Raw genomic sequence first — 20,471 nt, 5'->3', positions numbered from 1 at the left:
CCCTAAGCAAGCCGAGCCGGGCACCTTTATGTTCCAAGCTTGACCCGGCTTGGTCTTCTTCAACAAACTACCCACCTCCAATAAACATTGGAAGGACTATTATTTCTACATCCGCATGCCCAGTCAGCCAAACTTCCCGACCCAGTGGCAGGTCAGTCTGCCTCCTACTCCCGAGTTGAAGAAATTCAAGACCCGACCGGATTATCTTCATGCCGCAAATGTACTAGCCGGTCTGCGACTTGACATTAACAAACTTCTTCACGAGGGAGTGATGTACATTTTCGGGCTGAGTCCTATACGGACCCCACTTCCGACCGGCTTCGGTAAGAATTTTGCTTGGGCATTTACTTTAATTGCTAACTGATTTCTTCTCCTTTCCATGCAGCTAACATCGTCATGGACTCGGTGATGGCCGGCGTTCTGAAGAGAAAGGCAGCGGCGTTGGAGGCCGCTGCGGCTAAGGAAATGGAAGTGCTGGGTATTCAGCCGGTCGGTTCTCACGAAGGAGAGAGTGGCACCCAGGCTAAATCGGCCGCTCAGGCCTCTCAACAGCAGGTGGCCAGCGGAGCTATCCCCTCCGGGGAACCAACGGCCCCCGAGGAAGGGTCCGCTCGGGAGGAGGAACAGCCCCTGCAAAAGAGGCGCCGGGTGGAGACTCCGCTGCGCTCGGCTACCTCAGCGGGCTTAGTAGTTGGGCCTCATTCCGGTTGGCCGATGTAGCTCCCGAGCGGAGGAACTCTATAATGGGTGTCCTCCAGTCGCTTGGAAACGTGAGGCCTTCCATCCGATCGACGTGCGCCACCAGCAGTACTTTTTCAATTGGTTGCTGAATGGCGACCGACGTTATTGAGCTTGCGAGTTTGGCTAACTCATCGGCTACTTGGTTTTCTGCTCTGGGTATCTTCTGGACGATAACTTCTCTGAAATTGGCTTTAAGTTTCCCAAATGCATCAGCATAGAGCTTGAGCCGGGCGCTGTTAATTTCAAATGCACCAGAGAGTTGCTGCGCGGCCAATTGCGAATCAGAATGAAGCGTTACCCGACCGACGCCAACATGCTGAGCTGCCTGCAATCCGGCTATGAGGGCCTCATACTCTGCTTCATTGTTGGTAGCTTTATAATCCAACCGGACGGATAGATGCATCTTCTCTTCTTGAGGTGAGAGCAGCAATACTCCAATCTCACTCCCGAGCCGAGTGGACGACCCATCCACATATATTCTCCACATAGCTTCCGGCTCTGGCCTTTGCACTTCGGTCACAAAATCAGCCAAGGATTGCACTTTGATCGCCGAGCAGGGCTGGTATTGGATGTCAAATTCACTTAGTTCTGTCGTCCACTTGATGAGCCGTCCGGACGCTTCTGGATTCAACAGTACTCTTCCTAGTGGACTGTTCGTCCGGACTATGATGGTGTGAGCCAAGAAATATGGTCGAAGGCGCCGAGCGGCCAGAACCAAAGCAAAGGCCAACTTCTCGAGCCCAGTGTAACGAGATTCGGCATCTTTTAAAATGTGGCTCAGAAAATACACCGGCTGCTCTTCCCCGCTAGACCTTATAAGTGCCGAGCCTACAGCATGCTCAGTTGAAGACAGATAAATATAAAGTGACTCACCCCCGATCGGCTTGGCAAGTACAGGCAGAGAAGTAAGATATGTCTTCAATTCTTCGAATGCTCGGTCGCATTCCTCGTCCTAGCGAAATTTAGTGGCCTTGCGCAAAATTTTGAAGAAAGGGAGGCTTCGGTCGGCAGTTTTGGAGATGAATCGGGACAATGAGGTTATCCGACCGGTCAAACGTTGCACTTCCCTTGTATTTCTTGGAGACGACATGTCTTGGAGAGCTCTCACCTTGCTAGGATTTGCTTCAATTCCCCGCTCGGTCACTATGTACCCCAAGAAACGCCCTCCTTTCGCTCCGAACAGGCACTTCTGGGGATTTAGCTTGACTCCATATTTGCGTAGCGTTCGGAAGGTTTCTTCCATGTCCTTGAAGAGATCGGTCGCTCGGACAGATTTGATAAGAATGTCGTCCACATAGACTTCCAGATTCCGCCCGATCTGCTCCCTGAACACTTTGTTCATCAAGCGTTGATAGGTGGCCCCGGCATTCTTCAATCCGAACGGCATCACATTGTAGCAATAAGTGCCGTCGGCCGTTACGAAGCTTACTTTTTCTTGATCTTCCTGGGCGAGCGGCACTTGATGATATCCCTGATGAGCGTCGAGCATACATATTAATTCGCAGCCGGCCGTAGAGTCCACCAGCTGATCTATCCGGGGCAGGGGATAAAAATCTTTGGGGCACGCTTTGTTTAAGTCCCGAAAGTCGATGCAGACTCTCCACTTGCCGCCCGGCTTGGAGACTAATACTACGTTAGCCAGCCAGCTCAGGAACTGCACCTCGCGTATATGGCCGGCCTCCAGAAGTTTCTCTACTTCTGTCCGGATTATGACATTCTGCTCGGCACTGAAATCCCTTTTTCTCTGCTTCACTGGCCGAGCGTCCGGTCGGACATGTAACTCGTGCTGCGCTATGCTCGGCGAAATTCCGGGCAGCTCGTGTGTCGACCATACGAAGACATCATGATTCCTTTGGAGGCATTGGATTAGTTCTTCTTTCTGTTTTTCCTCCAGATCGGACGCAATAAAGGTTGTGGCCTCCGATCGGGTGGGGTGAATCTGCACTTCCTCTTTTTCTTCATAAATTAAAGAGGGTGACTTTTCAGTGATGGCGTTTACCTCGATCCGGGGCGCCTTCCGAGCGGAACAGGCTTCTGCTCGGATCATCTCTATATAGCACCGCCGAGTTGTTAGCTGATCTCCCCGTACTTCTCCCACTTTGTCCTCCATGGGGAACTTGATCTTCTGATGGAAGGTTGAGACGACCGCTCGGAATTCGCTGAGCGCCGGTCGTCCCAAAATTACGTTGTAGGACGAGGGAGAGTCGACCACCACGAAGTTTATTGTCCTTGTCCTCCTGGCGACTCTTCTCCCAGCGAGGTAGCTAGCCGAATCTGTCCGACCGGCTGAACTTCGTTGCCCGTAAACCCGTAGAGCGGGGTCGTCATAGGCAGCAGCTCGGCTCGATCAATTTGCAGTTGATCGAACGCCTTCTTGAATATGATGTTGACCGAGCTCCCTGTGTCAACAAATACGCGGTGAATAGTGTAATTGGCTATTACCGCTTTGATGAGTAAGGCATCGTCGTGGGGTACTTCGACTCCTTCCAAGTCCCCTGGTCCGAAACTGATTTCCGGTCCGTTCGCCCGCTCTTGGTTGTAGCCGACTGCATGAATCTGGAGTTGCCGGACGCTCGCCTTTCTAGCTCGGTTGGAGTCTCCTCCGGTCGGCCCACCAGCAATAACGTTGATCTCGCCTCGGGAAGTATTGCTTCTATTTTCCTCTTCCCGAGCGGACGGTCGAGACCGTTCTCTGGACGCTCGGCGATTCTCCTGTCTTGGAGATCGGTGTCGATCGGGCGTCTGTTGATGTCGCCTCTCGGTGCGGGTCCGGTCGGCTTCATGGGTCCTTTGTCTCCTGTCGATGGAAGGAGACCGTCGTTCGGCACTCCTGGGAACGGGATTAGCCACGAAGGGAAGACTTCGACAATCCCTCGTGTTGTGCGTATCCGTCCGGTGGAAGGAGCAGAACATAGGGGTCCATTTCTTCTTTGGCTTGCTCCGAGCGGCAGCTACTTCTTGCACTTGGGACCTCACACGAGGGGAGCGGATTGCTTCGGCCCTTGGTCCTCTTGGCGGTTGATGAGCGACGAAGGGTTTCCGCTCGGCAGGTGGAGCCCGTTCGGTTGGTGTTTCTTTTTTCCTGGCCGCTTGCGCTTCCTCCACGTTGATGTATTCATTGGCTCGGTGTAGCATGTGATCATAATCTCGGGGCGGTTTCCGAATGAGTGATCGGAAAAAATCGCCATCCACCAGGCCTTGCGTGAAGGCATTCATCATCGTCTCCGAGGTGGCCGTTGGAATGTCCATTGCCACCTTGTTGAACCGCTGGATGTAAGCTCGAAGCGATTCTCTCGGCTCTTGCTTGATGGCGAACAAGCTGACACTTGTCTTCTGATAACGCCGACTGCTAGCGAAGTGGTGAAGGAAGGCCGTTAGGAAGTCCTTGAAGCTTGTGATGGATCCGTCCGGCAGCCTCCGAAACCACCGTTGAGCCGATCCCGAGAGAGTGGTAAGAAAGACTCGGCACTTTACTCCATCTGTGTATTGATGGAGCGTAGCTGTGTTATCAAACTTACCCAGATGATCATCAGGGTCCGTTGTTCCATTGTACTCGCCGATCGTCGGAGGCACGTAGTGCTTGGGCAGAGGGTCTCGTAGAATAGCCTCCGAAAATTGGCGATTGATCCGCTCGGGGGATGCGTCCGCTCGGGGGACTTTCCCCTTTCTGTCATCTCGCTTAGGCATTTCGTCTGAAGAAGATCCTCTATCTCTTCGAGCTGGTACGGCTTCAGGGGTGCGAAATAAGGCTCGATGGAATGCAGCAGTGGCTTAAGGTGCTTCCGCTCGGCCACCCGACGCAGATGTTGCTTGTTGCTCCGGCCGCTCGGCAGATGATTTCTGTTTTTGCTCCACAAGTTTAGCGGCCCTTATCTCGACCAGAGCGTCGAGTTCTTCCGTCGAAAGCGTCACCGTATGTTGTCGTCCAGCCTCATCCATTGTTTCCGGTCGGATGCAGGAGCGTTCCCACAGACGGCGCCAATTGATCCTGTCCGAAGGCTGAATCAATGGACGCTGGGCACGGAGCGCTCTTCGACTGCTGGAACGAAGCTCCGGCGAACCTGCACAGAAGTCGAGCCGGGAAAGGGGTTCCCGGCGGCGACCCTCCGACGCTCAAGTCAGGTAAGCAACGGTGAAAAAGGTGGCTCCCAAAGTTTCAGAATACGTACCTCCGACGATGTCTGAGGCTCTTTATATAGAGTTGTGAAGGGTTAGGGCACGCATACCGAGGTGCATATGTGTCCTCTGTCCTTTCCTCGGTATGTGGTTGTCAGAAAGCTCACCTGACCCATACCGCTACAGTCAAAGCATGTCCTCGATGGGACAGCAGAATCCCCTGTCACAAAATTTGGAGCATGGCCCACACGTGAAACCTACCAGTTGTCAGAAAAAGAAGTCCCTTGTCCTTTTCCCCTTAGCTCCAAACCTGTCGCCCGGGCGGACAGCTCCCTCAACATCCGGCTGGACATCCGCAGGGGTTTACTTGTGCTTTGTGGAGACTAATAAGCAGTGGTGCCTTATGGCTTTGGTCGACCTAGAGGTCAGCTCGGCCCATGACCTTTTCAACTGAGCGCCGGAACCCTGATTTGACAGGGTGCCTTCCAACCATCAGTGTATATCGTCCGGTCGGCAAGCCGACCGGACCCATCCGGGTATTCAATTACATCGGCCGGCCGTCCGTCCAGTCGGACCCGGATGGGCGGCTGTCCCGGTGACTTCCGCTTAGCGTTGACTTCACAAGGGGGGGGGGCCCGCTCTTACTACCGGATCATATATATATATATAACCCATATATACATGCTAATGTGACAAATTAACTCAACATTTCTTTAAAAAAAATATTTAATTGGATGCCCACTATTATTATTTTCTTATATTCAACACTAACATAATCTTTAAATCATAAACTCTAATCCTAAAATTCTAAATCTTAAAAAATAATTTAAAAAAAAGCTTCCTGAGTCAATTTGTCACATCAAGTGCTCATAGGTTATTTTTCTATATCTCATATCTAATTTAAGCATTGGAGGTTCTCATCAAGTAACTCTTGGTGAGTCATTTGGTATATGTTATTCTTCGTGAAATTGATTAACGATGTCAATGCTCCATGATATGAGGTAGATTTCTATACCATTATCTTCTTTCTGTAAAAGGTGAAATTTGTCTCCCTGACGGCCCCCCATCACTACTCCACACCATTAGGAGGAAATAAATCAGAAAATTGAAGTAAGCTACGATATGGGTGGGTATTTCTACCAGTTTCGTCAAAAATCGATTCTTGCTCAATTCTACAAACTAACCATGTGGTAACCAACTCAGTTATTGTTGGGGTTGCAAAGTTACAAATATAGTCACACATTGAAAATACATAGAAAAGATCATGGGTTTATAAGAGAAAAAAGATATCTCAATTGGCATGAGGCCCTTTGGGTAGAGTCCAAGACTAAAACCATGAGGTCTTAGGCTAAAAGTGGACAATATCATGCAATTGTGGAGATATCTAAATTTCTTACGATCCTACAATTGATATCAAAGCTCGGACTATCAGAAGGTTTAACTGCCGACTGTGCACAAGAGCTATGGTCTGATTGAGCCATGTGGGTACAATATTGACCTCGAACAAATAAAATGGGGGGCTCCTATGTTCGGATCAAGAGGACCAGACGCCAGGCAGAAAGTCCTAGTTGTGTCTAGATAAGGAAGTCCTAGTAGGTCAGGTGGACTGAGGGGCAGGAAGTCCTGGTGGGTCGAGGATCGGACGTGGGAAGCCTGTAGTCCTTTGTTTGAGGGGGGGATTGTTGGGGTTGCAATGTTACAAACATAGTCCCACATTGAAACACACATGGAAAATATCATGGGTTTATAAGAGAAAAAGATATCTCCATTGACATGAGACCTTTTGGGTAGAGCCCAAGAGTAAAACCATGAGAGCGAGCAAAACCATGAGGCCTTCGGCCCAAAGTGGATAATATCATGCAATTGTGGAGATATCGGCATTCCTACCACATTATCGTTGCAATAAAAGGTCATATATTTGTTGGTGCAGTTTGCACTAATAAGTAAACTCAGATTTTGATGTACGATAAATGTTAAAGTTAGACTTGTGATTTAACTTATTTACCAAGTGTTCCAGTGGGGTCCGCGAGACTTGACAATTGACTAAAGTTCAGATAGGGCATCTAGTAGGAAGACTTAGTGGGTCAAGAGTTGAGTAAGCCTATAATGGTAAGTGAGGTAAGCACTAGAAGAGAGTGATCCAGTGAAGACAAGCCTTAGTGGGGGTAGTAAGCGATGGTTCAACTTATATCCATTTTAGTAGTCTAAGTTGAGATCATGACTAGATCTCAGTATTGGGAAGACATGATCTAAGTCTTAAATTTATCTTATTTTTGTCAGTGCAATTTCTCTAGGTTAAGGTTGATCAGTTTGACTAAATTTAAGTTAGCTTAAGCTTGAGTCTTGATATTTGAGTTTTAATATTTGACAATATATGGAGATTGCAGGTGTAATTGTCTGTTTGAAGAGATTATTGGTGTAATTTTCCTCTAGTTAAGGTTTGATCATTTTGATGTGATGAAGAGTTAAGTAGGTCAAGGTTAACCGGATACTTGATTGAGAAGTCCTAACTGGAAGTTAGGCAAGGGTAAAACCAACAGGAAGGTTGGTAAAAGAAGAAAATCTAAGTGAGTCGGTGCTAACTGGACACTTAATGTGAAAAATCCTAGTAAGTGGAGTTAGGCAGTGAGGAAGTCCTAGTGAGTTAAGTCAGACAGTTGAAAATTCAGGTGGGTCAAATGTTGACCAGACACCTGGTGATTGGAAGTCTAAGTGGGTCAATGCTGACCGGACACTTGGCATGAGATGATAAGTCCAAGTGAGTCAAGGTTGACCGAACATTTGGCAAGAGAAGAAAGTCCAAATTGGCCAAAAGATTGACCGGACACTTAGTGACGAAGTCCAGGTCAAGGTTGACCAGATGCTAGGCATGAGGAAGTTTTAACATGTCCCAGTTGACTGGATGTTGGACATGGGAACCTTAGACTTGTGTTTGACGAGATAGAGCATGACAATCGATCAGTTGATTGATTGGCCCAAAGCCTAATAGATTGGTCGATCGATTGGAAGTTTAACGTAAACACACAGAGTTTCCCAATCAATCAGTTGATCGATTGAGATTGTCTCAATCGATCAACCGATCGATTGGGACACTCTAATCGGTCAACTGATCAATTGGAGAAGGTTTTTCTCAATTTTGCGAGGTAGCCAGAATCGATTGGTCAATCGATTCTGGGCCTTCTGCAAGAGCACAGAGGCACTATGAATCGATCAGTCGATCGATTGAAGCCTCCCCAATCGATTGGTCAAACGATTGGGATATAACTGTTGTGTAAGTTGCGAGCTTTGGATGGCTGAGATCGATTGGATCTGACGTGACAATCGATTGAGAGCCCTAGATCATGACAGAATAAAGTCGTTGGCGAGGTTAAAACTCACATGTCCCTTCACCAATCACTTACGCTATTCTCTCCGCCATTGTCACCAATTCTTGAAGGTTCTTGAAGATAAGTGTTGCTGCACTTCCAAGATTCAAGAGACATCTACAAGATACAAGAGATCAAGCAAGAAGAGATTTTCATTTGTATTCTTGTACATTTACTTCTTATTTTAAGTTGTATGCTTACGTGAGTATGTATAAGGTTTCTCCATTTCCAAGGAGTGTTTTTATAGCGGAGAGTGTGCTTGGGTGTGGATTATTGAATTAGTTACTTCATCTTGAGGTGAATACCAAGTAAATTATTTGTGTTAGCATTGGAGAATTTCGCTTCGAGTTTTCCATTGTAAAAGATCATCATCAACGAAGCGAGCGAATTATTCAACCCCCTTCTAGCTCTAAAGTGTCCCAATAATTTTTAATATGCTAACTTTGTTTTGCATATTACCTTTTGTTATTCAGACTAATATGTTTTTGCAGATGCAAAGTGTAAAATTGAGCCTCAAATGAGCAATGCTCAAGGCACCTTGGAGCTAACTAGAGGCACCTCAGAGCTGATTGGAGGCACCCTAGACAGGGCAAAGGCACCCCTCACACGAATAGGATTCAAAGATAAAATTTTGCTTTGGAGAAGCACCTCAGAGAGGACTAGAGGTGCCTTGGAGCGCATTGGAGGCGCCTCAGAACTTATGGAAGGCGCCTCCAATCAAATAAAGCTAAAGTTCATGGAGAGGATCAGCATGAACGGAGACGCCTCTTATGCAGTATAAAAGGAGGTTAGCGGTAGCATTCATTACACAACAATTACATGAACTTCCTTGGCCATTATGCTGCAACGTCCTCATGCTATGCTACTTTACTATGCTCGATTGTTATAGTCAGACTGACTCTAACACATGAACTCATTCATTTCGACGTCTTTGTGTTGGGTAACTTTTAATTAATTTAATTATTACTTAAAAAAGTATAGAGTTGTTACACTTTCTTTATTTGTATTGGTTTTTGTAATTATTAGTGGATTACTCGTTGAAAAGGTCCAAAAGGTCTTATTTTGGAATATGAGTCGTCGAATGATCTGAACCAAGTTAATCGTTATATTTTATTTTATTATTTCTTACTCAACTATTTTTCTACTGCACACTCATTTTTAAAAAGTAAAAATTGTTTTTTTTAAATACACGTGATTCGTTCCCTTCTCATATGCAATTGATCCTATAACACTGATCCCGAATGCCCCTCACAGTTGACCCTATAACCATCTGTATAGAGGTAAATCAAGAAATCGAAACTGGCCCCCCATGTGGGAGGGTATTTTTCTTAGCTTTTGCCAAGTTAACCCTTGCCTATTGCAGCAATTCTACCATATGATGACCAACTCGACTATACCTAAGAGTATTTCTATCCATTATCATTGTAGCAAAATATGGAATATACCATTCTAACGACCCTACATAACTAACCCAACGATCAAGAGGTAAATTAGAAAATTATAATTGATCATTACTTGGAGTGCTTTTTTCTCAATTTTACTAAAATTTAACTTTTTATCTATTATAATAATATCTATTTCCTAGTAGTCAACTCAACTATGCTCTAGGGCTATTTCTATTCATTATCACTCATTGGTGCAGGGTAAATTTCTAACCCATCAAAACCATCCAATTGGACTACCTATCGAGCAAGAGAAAACGCGTCCTATTACTAGGGTCCTTTTGTGTTGAATTCTAGCTCCATTGTGAATTACACGTGACAATTCAAAATCAAGTTAAATGGCCTGAGAATATTTTTCTTGAGAAAAAATAAATTACAGGGGTGTCAATGAAAATCAACCAAAAATAACTTCGGTCGGAACCAACCATAACTCGAGTTAAACCGGCCCGCACCCTGAGCCCTATGCGGAAAGACCCACATCTCGCTGCTTCATCATAATCGGGTTGCTTGAGCAGCAAGCGAATCCCAGGGAAAAGAAAAAACGGAGAGGAAGCGCTAGTCTGAGGAGCAGGCGAAGCAAGGGCGGCGGAGATGGAAGGGCAAGAAGGCACGCAGCAAGAACACCTCGCCCTCGCTCACAAACTCTTCCTCCTCTCCCATCCGGATACCGAAGACATCGAGAAGGTCCGCCTCCGCGGCGAGGTCCTCGATGCCGTCAGGGCAAACGGTAATGGGTTCTGCATCTGCGAACGTAGAGATCGTTTTGTTCCATGCTTTTGCCAAGTGACGCACTCCTTCGCCGGGTTTCGCTTTCTGTCTGTTTTTGCTTCTTCACATCTTGCTTCTTTGTTGCCCGAACAGACATGGCCTCCCTTTATGAGTCACTCGCCTCCGCCTCGGTGCTGGAGATAGACGCCTCGGTGCTCGATTCAATGAAGAAGAAAATCGAGGAGGAGCTCAAGAAGCTTGATGAAAAGTGATTTTTTCCCCTTATTACTCTTTAATATTTGATTTTTCTTATTGTTCTCGTGTTTTTCTAGTAATTGTACCCTGATGGGGTTTTTTAGATGTTTTAACTCTATCCTTGAGTTACATGTTATATGATTTGGGGAGCATTGATCAGATCTATACTAGTTTGATGATATTTAGTGTCAGAGAACAGGTAGAAGATTTTTTGACTCGAGCAAGAGAAGCTGAAATCATAGTTTGCATACAAACATGCACGATATTAAACCTAGCCGTTTCTAGCAGGAAAATATCATCTTCATCTCATCCGATTTCTGTCTGACCATTCTGTGTGGCTTGACTGACGTTAGATACCTCTTGAGACGCTTATCTAGATTTCTTACTGTTAATACTCGAGTACAGATATTTGAGAGATTATTCTCTGCTTGCGTTTTGTTGCTTGAAAAAGAAAGCTAAGAACAATTGAAAAATATACGCTGCAGCAACTTAAATATCAAATGTCATTAATCTGATCTAGTTTTGGTGTATGTTTGACCTTCTGTCTATTACAGTAACTATCCAATAATTGAACACCATGTAATATGTGCTTTGGATAACTATTCCGTGTAAAGATGTTATTTGAATCTTCATTTAACTTCAGCCCTTCCTGTCTAGATATTACTGTGTTCATTTACCCCTGTTAGTTGTCATGAATTAATATAGTCGAGGTAGAATTTGGATACTCACAACTCAACTCCCCTGTTAGTGGTCACATAAATTATAAAATATTCTTGTAGAAGAATTTGGTCACTGAAAGTTCAATTCCTCTTCTTAGTCAGCCCCATTCATCATCATCAATACGATCATCATCATCAGCTATGATTGTTTCAATTATTTGAGATTCACTACATGAATTTTATCCCTTCTTCGAGTCCTATGCAAAGTCATGTCATTACTAATATTCAAATTAATAAAATCAATTTTATTAAATTGTCTAGTATTTTCTGGTCTCACTTTGCCCCTCAACCTTCCACTTTAATAAATTCAACTTATCTAGTTATAACATATACTGGATATCTTGAAATATCTTCATATAATCTCAATGTATTTTCTCTCATTTTATTACCCATTGAAACTACACTTGATAACTCCCAAATATTAGAATCTTTATTTTATACTTTCTAATAACCCCACACATCTTTCTAAGAGTTATTTATTTATTGCATTAATTTATTCATTATTTTTTTTAAAAACAACCTAACACACTGATTCAAAATTATAGTAAATCATACTGTATATATACTTTTCTTTTTAGCCTAAGGGAGACAACAATCACATAAGATTCAGGAAGCTTCTTTCTATTTTCACCACTCAATTTTTATCATGTTAATTATGTCATACTCAATGCCCTCTTTTTGTTGAAAACTAAATCTGAGATACATAAATTCTTTCAAGGGTTTCATATCCATCCATCTTGACCATTTCATCAATTTTCTCTTGCTTTTGAAATCGGAGTTCAGATGTTCCATTTTTTATTATACTTATCTTAAAACCTTATGTTTTAAAAGTTATTTTTCACAATTGCAATTTCCAATTCGATGTAATTACATTTGGATCAATCAACATGATATTGCTTGCGACTAATATACACTAAGGAGGTTTAGATTGGTTAGCATATTTAGTACTAATGTGAAGAGATTTATACTTTGAGTTGGCCTTTGATTAACCTACAACTACAGAGAAAAAATATTTGTCGCACTCCCGATTCTTCTAACACTAGCAATAACATTATTATACATGTCTTTGTCATATCAATACAATTGTAAGATATTCTTTTCTTCTCTAAAACCTACCAAATTGTTGTCTATGGACTTTGTTGCAAGTTTTTTCTACATGAAAAAATTCATAATATTTTTTATTCTTGCCCCACCTATCACATATGTGCTATGTAATGGTTGATTGCATACTTGCACATACTTTTAGAAACCTTGCATAATGCCTACTCCATTTTTTATGTATAGCCTTTCTAGCTTATGTTAAAACCTATGTTACTGATTTTTTTTCTAGTTATTTCTCCATCGTATTTTGTTTTCTATAAGAAAGTTACACTATGTTTTTTCCTAGTCATGACATATAGTAATTCTAGTCATTTTTTTTTTCAAAAAATTTCCTATATTGTAAAATGTTGGGCTGAATGTTGGGTTATGACTTGAGCACATGAGTAAAAGATGAGAGTTGCAGAGATAAGGATGTTAAGATGGATGTGTGGATATACAAGGATGGATAGGATAACACAATGAAAAATTAGAGAGAAAGTTGGGTTGCACCTAACGACCAATATATGCTTCAGTTAGGCGATGTAAATAATGACAAATGTGCATATCAAACGAGGAAGAGGAAGATAAAAAAAAACTTGGTTAGCAACAATAAAAGAAGATAAAATTTATTTAAATATAAATGATTATATAATAGGGGATAGAGCCTAATGGCATAGAAGGATACATATAGCCAATCATATCTAGTAAGATAAGGTTTTGTTGTTGTTGACGTCCCTAATTGCAAGTTGCTAACCTTTTCGTATAATCATGGAGACATTATTTATCATAATAATGCCAGAACACTTAGTTATTTTGCATCACATTGCCCATACTTTGAATATGGAGGTACCTAGGTATCGAAGGCCCTTCGCTTTAGTTTTAGGTGACAACCTAGCCTGACAATAGGTTCATAGCTAGGCTTAGACAAATTTGACAGATTGTATAGGCAAAACTCAACATTTTCATTTGAACTTGGGACCGGCATTGAATGTTTTTCTTAATATATATATTTTTAGTTGGCCTACTATTATACAATAATTTTTAAAAGTAGAAATTTGTCACCTGCACTCTTGCCCTTGTCACATATGTAATATTCTTAAAGTAGGAGTAAATTCTTGTTTCTAATCCATTGGGTATGATATGGCATGCCAATAACATTGTGCTTTTATTATGAGAAAGGATTGCTGATGCTGAAGAGAATCTAGGAGAAAGTGAAGTACGTGAAGCTCATTTAGCTAAGTCTTTGTTCTACATTCAGATTGGAGACAAGGTACACATGGTTATGATTTTTGAATGTGAATTTGTTATTGAATGTTACATTTATAGTATTAAAAAATTGTTAAACTTTTAACTACAGGAGAAGGCATTAGAACAGCTTAAAGTAACTGAAGGAAAAACAGTTGCTATTGGACAAAAGATGGATCTTGTCTTCTATACCTTGCAACTTGGTTTCTTCTACATGGATTTTGATCTCATTTCTAGGTCAATTGACAGGGCTAAGAAGTAAGTTATCAATTTTCTAGTTCTAGTTTGATCTGGAGAAGCTTTAGCTAATTATACTGGACATAATTTGGACAGACTATTTGAAGAAGGAGGTGACTGGGAGAGGAAGAACCGATTAAAAGTATACGAAGGTTTATATTGCATGTCTACCCGTAACTTTAAGAAAGCAGCCAATTTATTTTTGGATTCAATATCAACCTTCACAACTTATGAGCTATTCTCTTATGATACATTCATTTTCTACACTGTTCTCACAAGCATTATATCATTGGACAGAGTATCTCTTAAACAAAAGGTATTTGCACTGTCAAGATGCTTTACTCGTTTGCTTCTTGTATTTAGCTAAAATTCCAATGAATAATCTGCAGGTTGTTGATGCACCTGAAATTCTAACAGTTATTGGCAAAATTCCTCATCTATCTGAATTCCTCAACTCCCTTTATGGCTGCCAGTACAAGTCATTTTTTTCTGCATTCTGTAAGTGGATAAATTGCTGTCTTCTAAACAGTACGCCAAAGATAACTCAATTTGATGTCTTGCTTGTATATTTTGCGCATGCTCATGGTTTAGTTCGATTAGCGTCTAGCCACATTTGGACTGTGCTCACCAAGTTCATCTCTTGGAATTGTTGTTAATTTTTGACAGTCATTCATCTTGTTGCTTGAGTTACTAGGTAGATATATTTTCTCATATTTTTCATCTACACACGTGGCTTCATATTATTCAGTGTTCACTGCCACAGCCATTCTTTTCATACTGTGATTCTGGACCTATTGATCGTTGAACTTAAAATTTAATATATACAGTTTTTTGTAAAGGCCGTACCTTCAAGCATTGTAAGCAATTTCAATTGAATCAGTAAATCAGACTCACAAAGTTTATTTTTGAAATTTTATAATACAACTATGTTGTAGTATTTTTTAAGTCCATAACTCATCAAATTTTCTTCAATTTTAGTGGGCTACATCGACAATGCTTTCCATTTTTTAGTATGTTTCTAGCTTTTCCCCCCTTCAACCATACTTATTTGATTGTGATCATTTGCTTCTCAGCTGGACTAACTGAGCAGATAAAGTTTGACCGGTATTTACAGCCTCATTTTCGGTATTACATGAGGGAAGTTCGCACAGTAGTTTATTCTCAGTTCCTTGAATCTTACAAAAGCGTGACAATGGAGGCAATGGCAACAGCTTTTGGAGTATCTGTTGATTTCATTGATCTGTAAGTGTTTGTGCTATTCTTCGGTGATCATGACTCCAAAACTTGCATTTTAAAAACTTTATACTATTTTATTATGATGTTTACGTAGTTTCTGTTTGTTCTTCATAGTCTCATTTGGTATTTTGCCACATTAGAATTTTTTTTCAACTTACACAATGGATTACCACTTAGTGCCGCAATCACATTTTTATGAGGTTCTTGACATAATATTGTTGGTAGAAATTTAGCTTAATTACCAAAGATAACCCTCTATCTATTTGGTAATATTAATCAAAGTCAACATTAGCCAATATTAATGGTATTTAAATTTAGGCCCTAGTTTCATAAGACTCCCTCGTGTTGGTTCAAATATATTATGAAACCTTAGCTTGTTACATGTATACTTATGATTTGGTAGCAAGTGTGCTAGCGAGTTGACAAATGTTGTGATGATCTCATCCAATTTCACTTTCTCTTTGATAAAGGGATAATTGCTCTTTATGTGTTTTATTCTCTTATGATATTATGGATTGGAAGCTATGTGCACGAAAGCCTCATTGGCATAGTTGTCAGCTTTACAGGAATGTGTCCTAACTCAGCCAATCAATTGTTAATCCAGATAAGCTCCTATGCTATTTAGCTCCATGACTATATCTGCCTTGCAATTGATCTGGCTACATGAGTCTGCTTATTGACATGAGTCTGCGTATTGTATTTCCTGGAAATTCAGTTTCCTTATAAAAGAAAGCAGTAGCTTGATATGGATTGCCTATCATGCTCCACTTGCATTTCTATGCCCTTCAATCTAAAGATGATCTTGATTCTGAAACAGATGACTCTTTTTAGAGCATTTTTGAGGTGCCATAGAATTTTTAAAGTTCTTCCTAATGATCATGAAAGGAATTTTTAGGGTTTTACTGATCCTATCCTACGGACTGGAATGAGAGAGTAAGTTTTTTTTTTACACTATAACTGTAAAGTAGTTTAGTGCTCTATCAGGCCTTTGAAGATCAATTAGTGAGTCCTTTTGACTTGGCATAAATATGACATTAGGATGCATAAGAGTGCCTGTTAGTTTGGTCCACAGTATACCAACTTCTTCAGTATGAAATGCATTCTTCTGTTAAGAGAGAAATTTCTTTGTTTGAACAAGCAACCTCTATACTATGGAAGCACTTGAGGCCACCCAACTCTTTAGTCTAAGAATACTGATAGAGGGGCTTCTCTGTTATGTGATCTAAATGGAATCATTACCAATCATGATAATATTGAAGACAATAAGAAGGATGTCTTTGAGAAACGAGGTAAATACTTAGTGGTTTCTTGTGATTCTGATCAAGCCATATCAAAAAAGAGTTCAATTTTTTGAATTGAGCACTCGTAGATTGCCCCTGATGAAAAAATTTAGAGATTGCTCCATATTAGCATCATCACCACGAAGGAATAGGATCTTATGTTAAGCTTATCACCACGAAGGAATAGGATCTTATGTTAAGCTAATGAAGGAACAACAATTGCTGAGGTTAGAAAGATGCGACCTGAAGATTTCTTGGCTATTGGAGAAAATGTGTCAAGATAATCTGCATCATAAGTCTGATTATATCCCTAACCATCAGAGAAGCATTTAACTGTTGATCTACAATACATCAAGAGCATTTGAAACTCATTGTAAACTTCCCTAGAGAGTAAAAGAAAACTCGAAAGTACCGTTACAGTGGCTCATTGATAGCTCAGCACTAATTGGGATTTGAAGGGCCAAAATACCATTAGAAGTACATTTAAAACCTCACTTACAACCCATTGTGAGCTTCTCTTGAAGGAATAAGTTTCTGAATACCAGTGTGGGGGACAGCTCTATCTCATTGATAATTGCTCAACATTAACTGAAATGCAATTGGCCGCTAAAGCGATAATGAAGCATATGATAAATAACTATAAGGTAAATGCGAAGTTGGCCTCTTTCTAGTGCCTTTGTAAAAATGAGGGGGACAAGATCCAGGAGGAAGAAATTAGAGTTGGATGTTGTGTCCTCTATTGCTAAATGACCCTCTAGACAATGATTAAACTTCTAGAGCAGATCGGTCCACTGTAGGACCAAAATCTCATTATAGAATACAGAGTTGGCACTCATAAATAAGTCCATAGCTTATTTCTAAGTCTCAAAGCAAGAGAGTCCGTGGGAGATGGTTCACAGGTTAGGATCAATGGATTTTCATAGTAGTATGCAGCTCTGTTTGACCCAAAAAATCTCAGTTGCTTGAGTAGCGAGGTGTTCTAGTTTATCTTGATCCATAAACCAAACTAACTGCTGCAACCTATGAAGTGCAGTTCTTCCAATTTGACTTCTCTGCAGTAATCATTTAGCCAAAAGGGCTAAAAAAAAACCATAATCATCTGAGGCATCAAGAGGGTAGTTGATGAATTAGAATTTTTAAATTGAGTATAGTTTTGGAGGATTTACCAAACAACCTTTTTTTTAAAAGTTTTTTGGAACAAGTTATTCTTGCAGAAACCTGTTGCTGTCTGCTCCTTGCGTAGGGATGTGCAGTTAACAAAGCCTTTCTCCTATCTGGTCGCCTCTTCGACTAGGATGATTTGACTTACTACTCTAGCTTGTAAGGGATTCTATAGTTCACCAGGCTGCCCTAGTTCCAGAACCCTACGTCTTCAAAGGGATGGGTGAGCGCACAGGATGATGGATACGGTAATGCCAATGGTCTTGTCTTGCACAATGAAGAGCCTTTGCAAGCAGAGGGTCAAGTTTCTCCTTACATTTTCTTCAGTAGAATCTGCACATTGAGGAACAAGGTTTGAGGGTCCAGCATGATCTGCTCTCTTGGTTGGTTTGCTAATGAAAAGCGGTCGCAATTTGGTCATCATTGGCAGGATGCAAACTGGGTGTTGCCTCAATAGAAGAGAATAACACTGCAGCCCAATCTGCAGAAGCAGAGTTGTCTTGCTACCCAGGGACATCCATATAGAGGTCTCATGATCATTGGGCAGTGCTTCTGAAGTGTGTCTTACATCTTGAGATGATGGCATTGATTCCTGGGCAAAGATGCGTACAGTTAGATGTTCCTGGCGTAAGTCATATTCAGGCAGTGGTGATGTGTCTGCTGAGGTTAGATGAGGAAGATAGAGGTAAGAGCTCAGAGTCGCAGTGGTATGTTTGTTTTGGCATTTAGTATAAGGGCTCTGTGATGGAGAGTGGTCGGACTTGGCGTGGGCGAAGGGGGCTCATCTCCAGCAAGGAAGTAGATCGGTGCAATTAGAAAAGGGGAGAGATTCAATGAGATACCTAGGGTTTACTACCACCGTCAAGGGGAAAATTAGATTAATTACTTTAGGTAGTCCTCTCTCTTTCTGTTTATATTATTAATCAATATGCACATTACAAGTAGGTTGTATTAATGGTATTTACATTTAGGCCCTTGTTTGCAACAAATATTATCAGTCAAATATGTGCCACTACATGTACTTTGTTGTTCGTGCATTCAACATTTTATCTACATCTGATGAAGACTATGAATAAGGGATGTGATCAGTGATTGCAAACCTCCTGTCGATATTGGATAACCTTTCAAGAGCAAATTGAAATGTTCCCTACTGAATAATACTTTTTGTTTAAATCGAGAAGGAACCTGTGTATACCTCGACAATATTATTCAATGAAAGTTCATGAAGATATTTATTAATTATGATGCCTTTTGCTGATGGTTCGCTATGAAAACACCAGTTTAAGTTCCACTGAGCATGATGCGTTTTGTTTGTTCCCATTTATTTAGGGAATTATCTCGTTTCATAGCCGCTGGGAAACTGCATTGCAAGATCGACAAGGTTGCTGGTGTTCTGGAAACCAACAGACCTGATGCTAAAAATGCACTCTACCAGGCAACTATCAAGCAAGGGGACTTCCTTTTGAATCGTATCCAGAAGCTTTCCCGCGTAATAGACCTGTAATCAGTTCTTTGTGTTCGTTCCACCTCTTTCGAACTTCTCTTATTTGCTGTATCCATTTCTACGACTTTGGGTGTTCTAGCATATTGAATTACCAGATTTTAGTCGTTCTCTTGTTAACCTTGACTTACACAAGTTATTTGTTATGATACAGTACAAATGATCTTAAAGTTTCTTGGAATACTTACATTTAGCTGGTTGTGCTATTCCCTTTTATTTATTTTTTATCAGCATAATTTTAATTTCCGCATCGACACTATAATGTCTAATTGGTTTGTTGGGTCAACTAGAATGTGTACTGATAAACTACCAATTTTTTGTGACAAATATTGGCGTCTAAACTCCAAAGATAACGTTCTCATGGATGCTCTAAAAACAAATTCTCTTACTGATTCTCCGGGAGGGAAATGAAAATACATGCCAACGTACTACCAGCATGTCGGAAGCCAAAACTTAGTTACTTATGGCCTTGATGAATTGACAATTCAAATATAGTATTATGAAACACCTGCACTCCCAAAGTTTAGATAGTGTGGACTTTCTTTTCAATTGCTAAAGTTGCTGACTTGCCTCTCTATCTATTGTATTCTATTATATGTTTATTAAATCTATTTATTGAGATTTTTATATTTGCTTTTGATGAGCACATCTTGTACATCTAAATGAATGACTTGAGATTTTTTATATTTACTTTTTTTTTAAAAAAAAAAAATCATTCATGAAGATCCACATTAATTTTTCTAAGCACAGAATTTATTTTAAATTATATATATATTTTTTTAAAAAAATCTTTATATCAATTATCTTATTCATTCTCTAAATTAAAATTTAGATAATAAAATCCATTTCAAAATATTAAAATATCATTTGATTTGGATGACAAAAAATAAAAAGAATGAATTAGACGATGAAAAATAGATATTATATAGGAGAGAAAAAATAATTTAAAAAATAGAAAATAGAAGAAAATAATAAAAATAATAGAAATTTCACAATAGTTAATATTGTGTATAGTGAAGAGTGATTGTTTAAATTTAAATGAACAATTTATCTTAAATTTTAAAAATATTATAAAGAAATTGATATCAATGCCTTTACCCTTATACAGAATGTGAGATAGAGGTTATTATTTGTTTAATTTAAGTATCCAACTCTCTAAAATTTGACCCGTTAAATTCTACATAGATTTCCTATCAACAATCAGAATAAATCGAGAAATGATTTCCTATCAACAATCAGAATAAATCGAGAAATGCATGCTATCGTTATAAGTAGTTCAAATTCTTTAAGTATACTAAGCATCCATACTAACTTTCTTATCTAAAATATATAATTTAAGGTAAAAAAATTATTTTATTAAATTTGGATATATAGTTTTCACTATA

General features: G+C 40.6%; 1 protein-coding gene across 1 annotated transcript; it reads left to right on the top strand.

The window, feature by feature from the left end:
* The first annotated feature begins 10,154 nt into the window (after positions 1–10,154).
* Positions 10,155–19,279, top strand: LOC122023748 (26S proteasome non-ATPase regulatory subunit 6). The gene is made up of 8 exons (XM_042582044.1): positions 10,155–10,391; positions 10,526–10,640; positions 13,606–13,696; positions 13,784–13,929; positions 14,005–14,224; positions 14,298–14,406; positions 14,982–15,150; positions 18,915–19,279. The coding sequence occupies exons 1-8, from the start codon at positions 10,256–10,258 to the stop codon at positions 19,087–19,089; spliced, it is 1,161 nt and encodes a 386-aa protein (XP_042437978.1). The 5' UTR covers positions 10,155–10,255; the 3' UTR covers positions 19,090–19,279.
* Positions 19,280–20,471: the final 1,192 nt, after the last annotated feature.

This window comes from Zingiber officinale, chromosome 9B (assembly GCF_018446385.1).
Source record: "Zingiber officinale cultivar Zhangliang chromosome 9B, Zo_v1.1, whole genome shotgun sequence".
Taxonomy (NCBI): domain Eukaryota; kingdom Viridiplantae; phylum Streptophyta; class Magnoliopsida; order Zingiberales; family Zingiberaceae; genus Zingiber; species Zingiber officinale.
The sequence above is the reverse complement of the archived record's forward strand: the minus strand, read 5'-3'. Positions and strand labels throughout refer to the sequence as shown.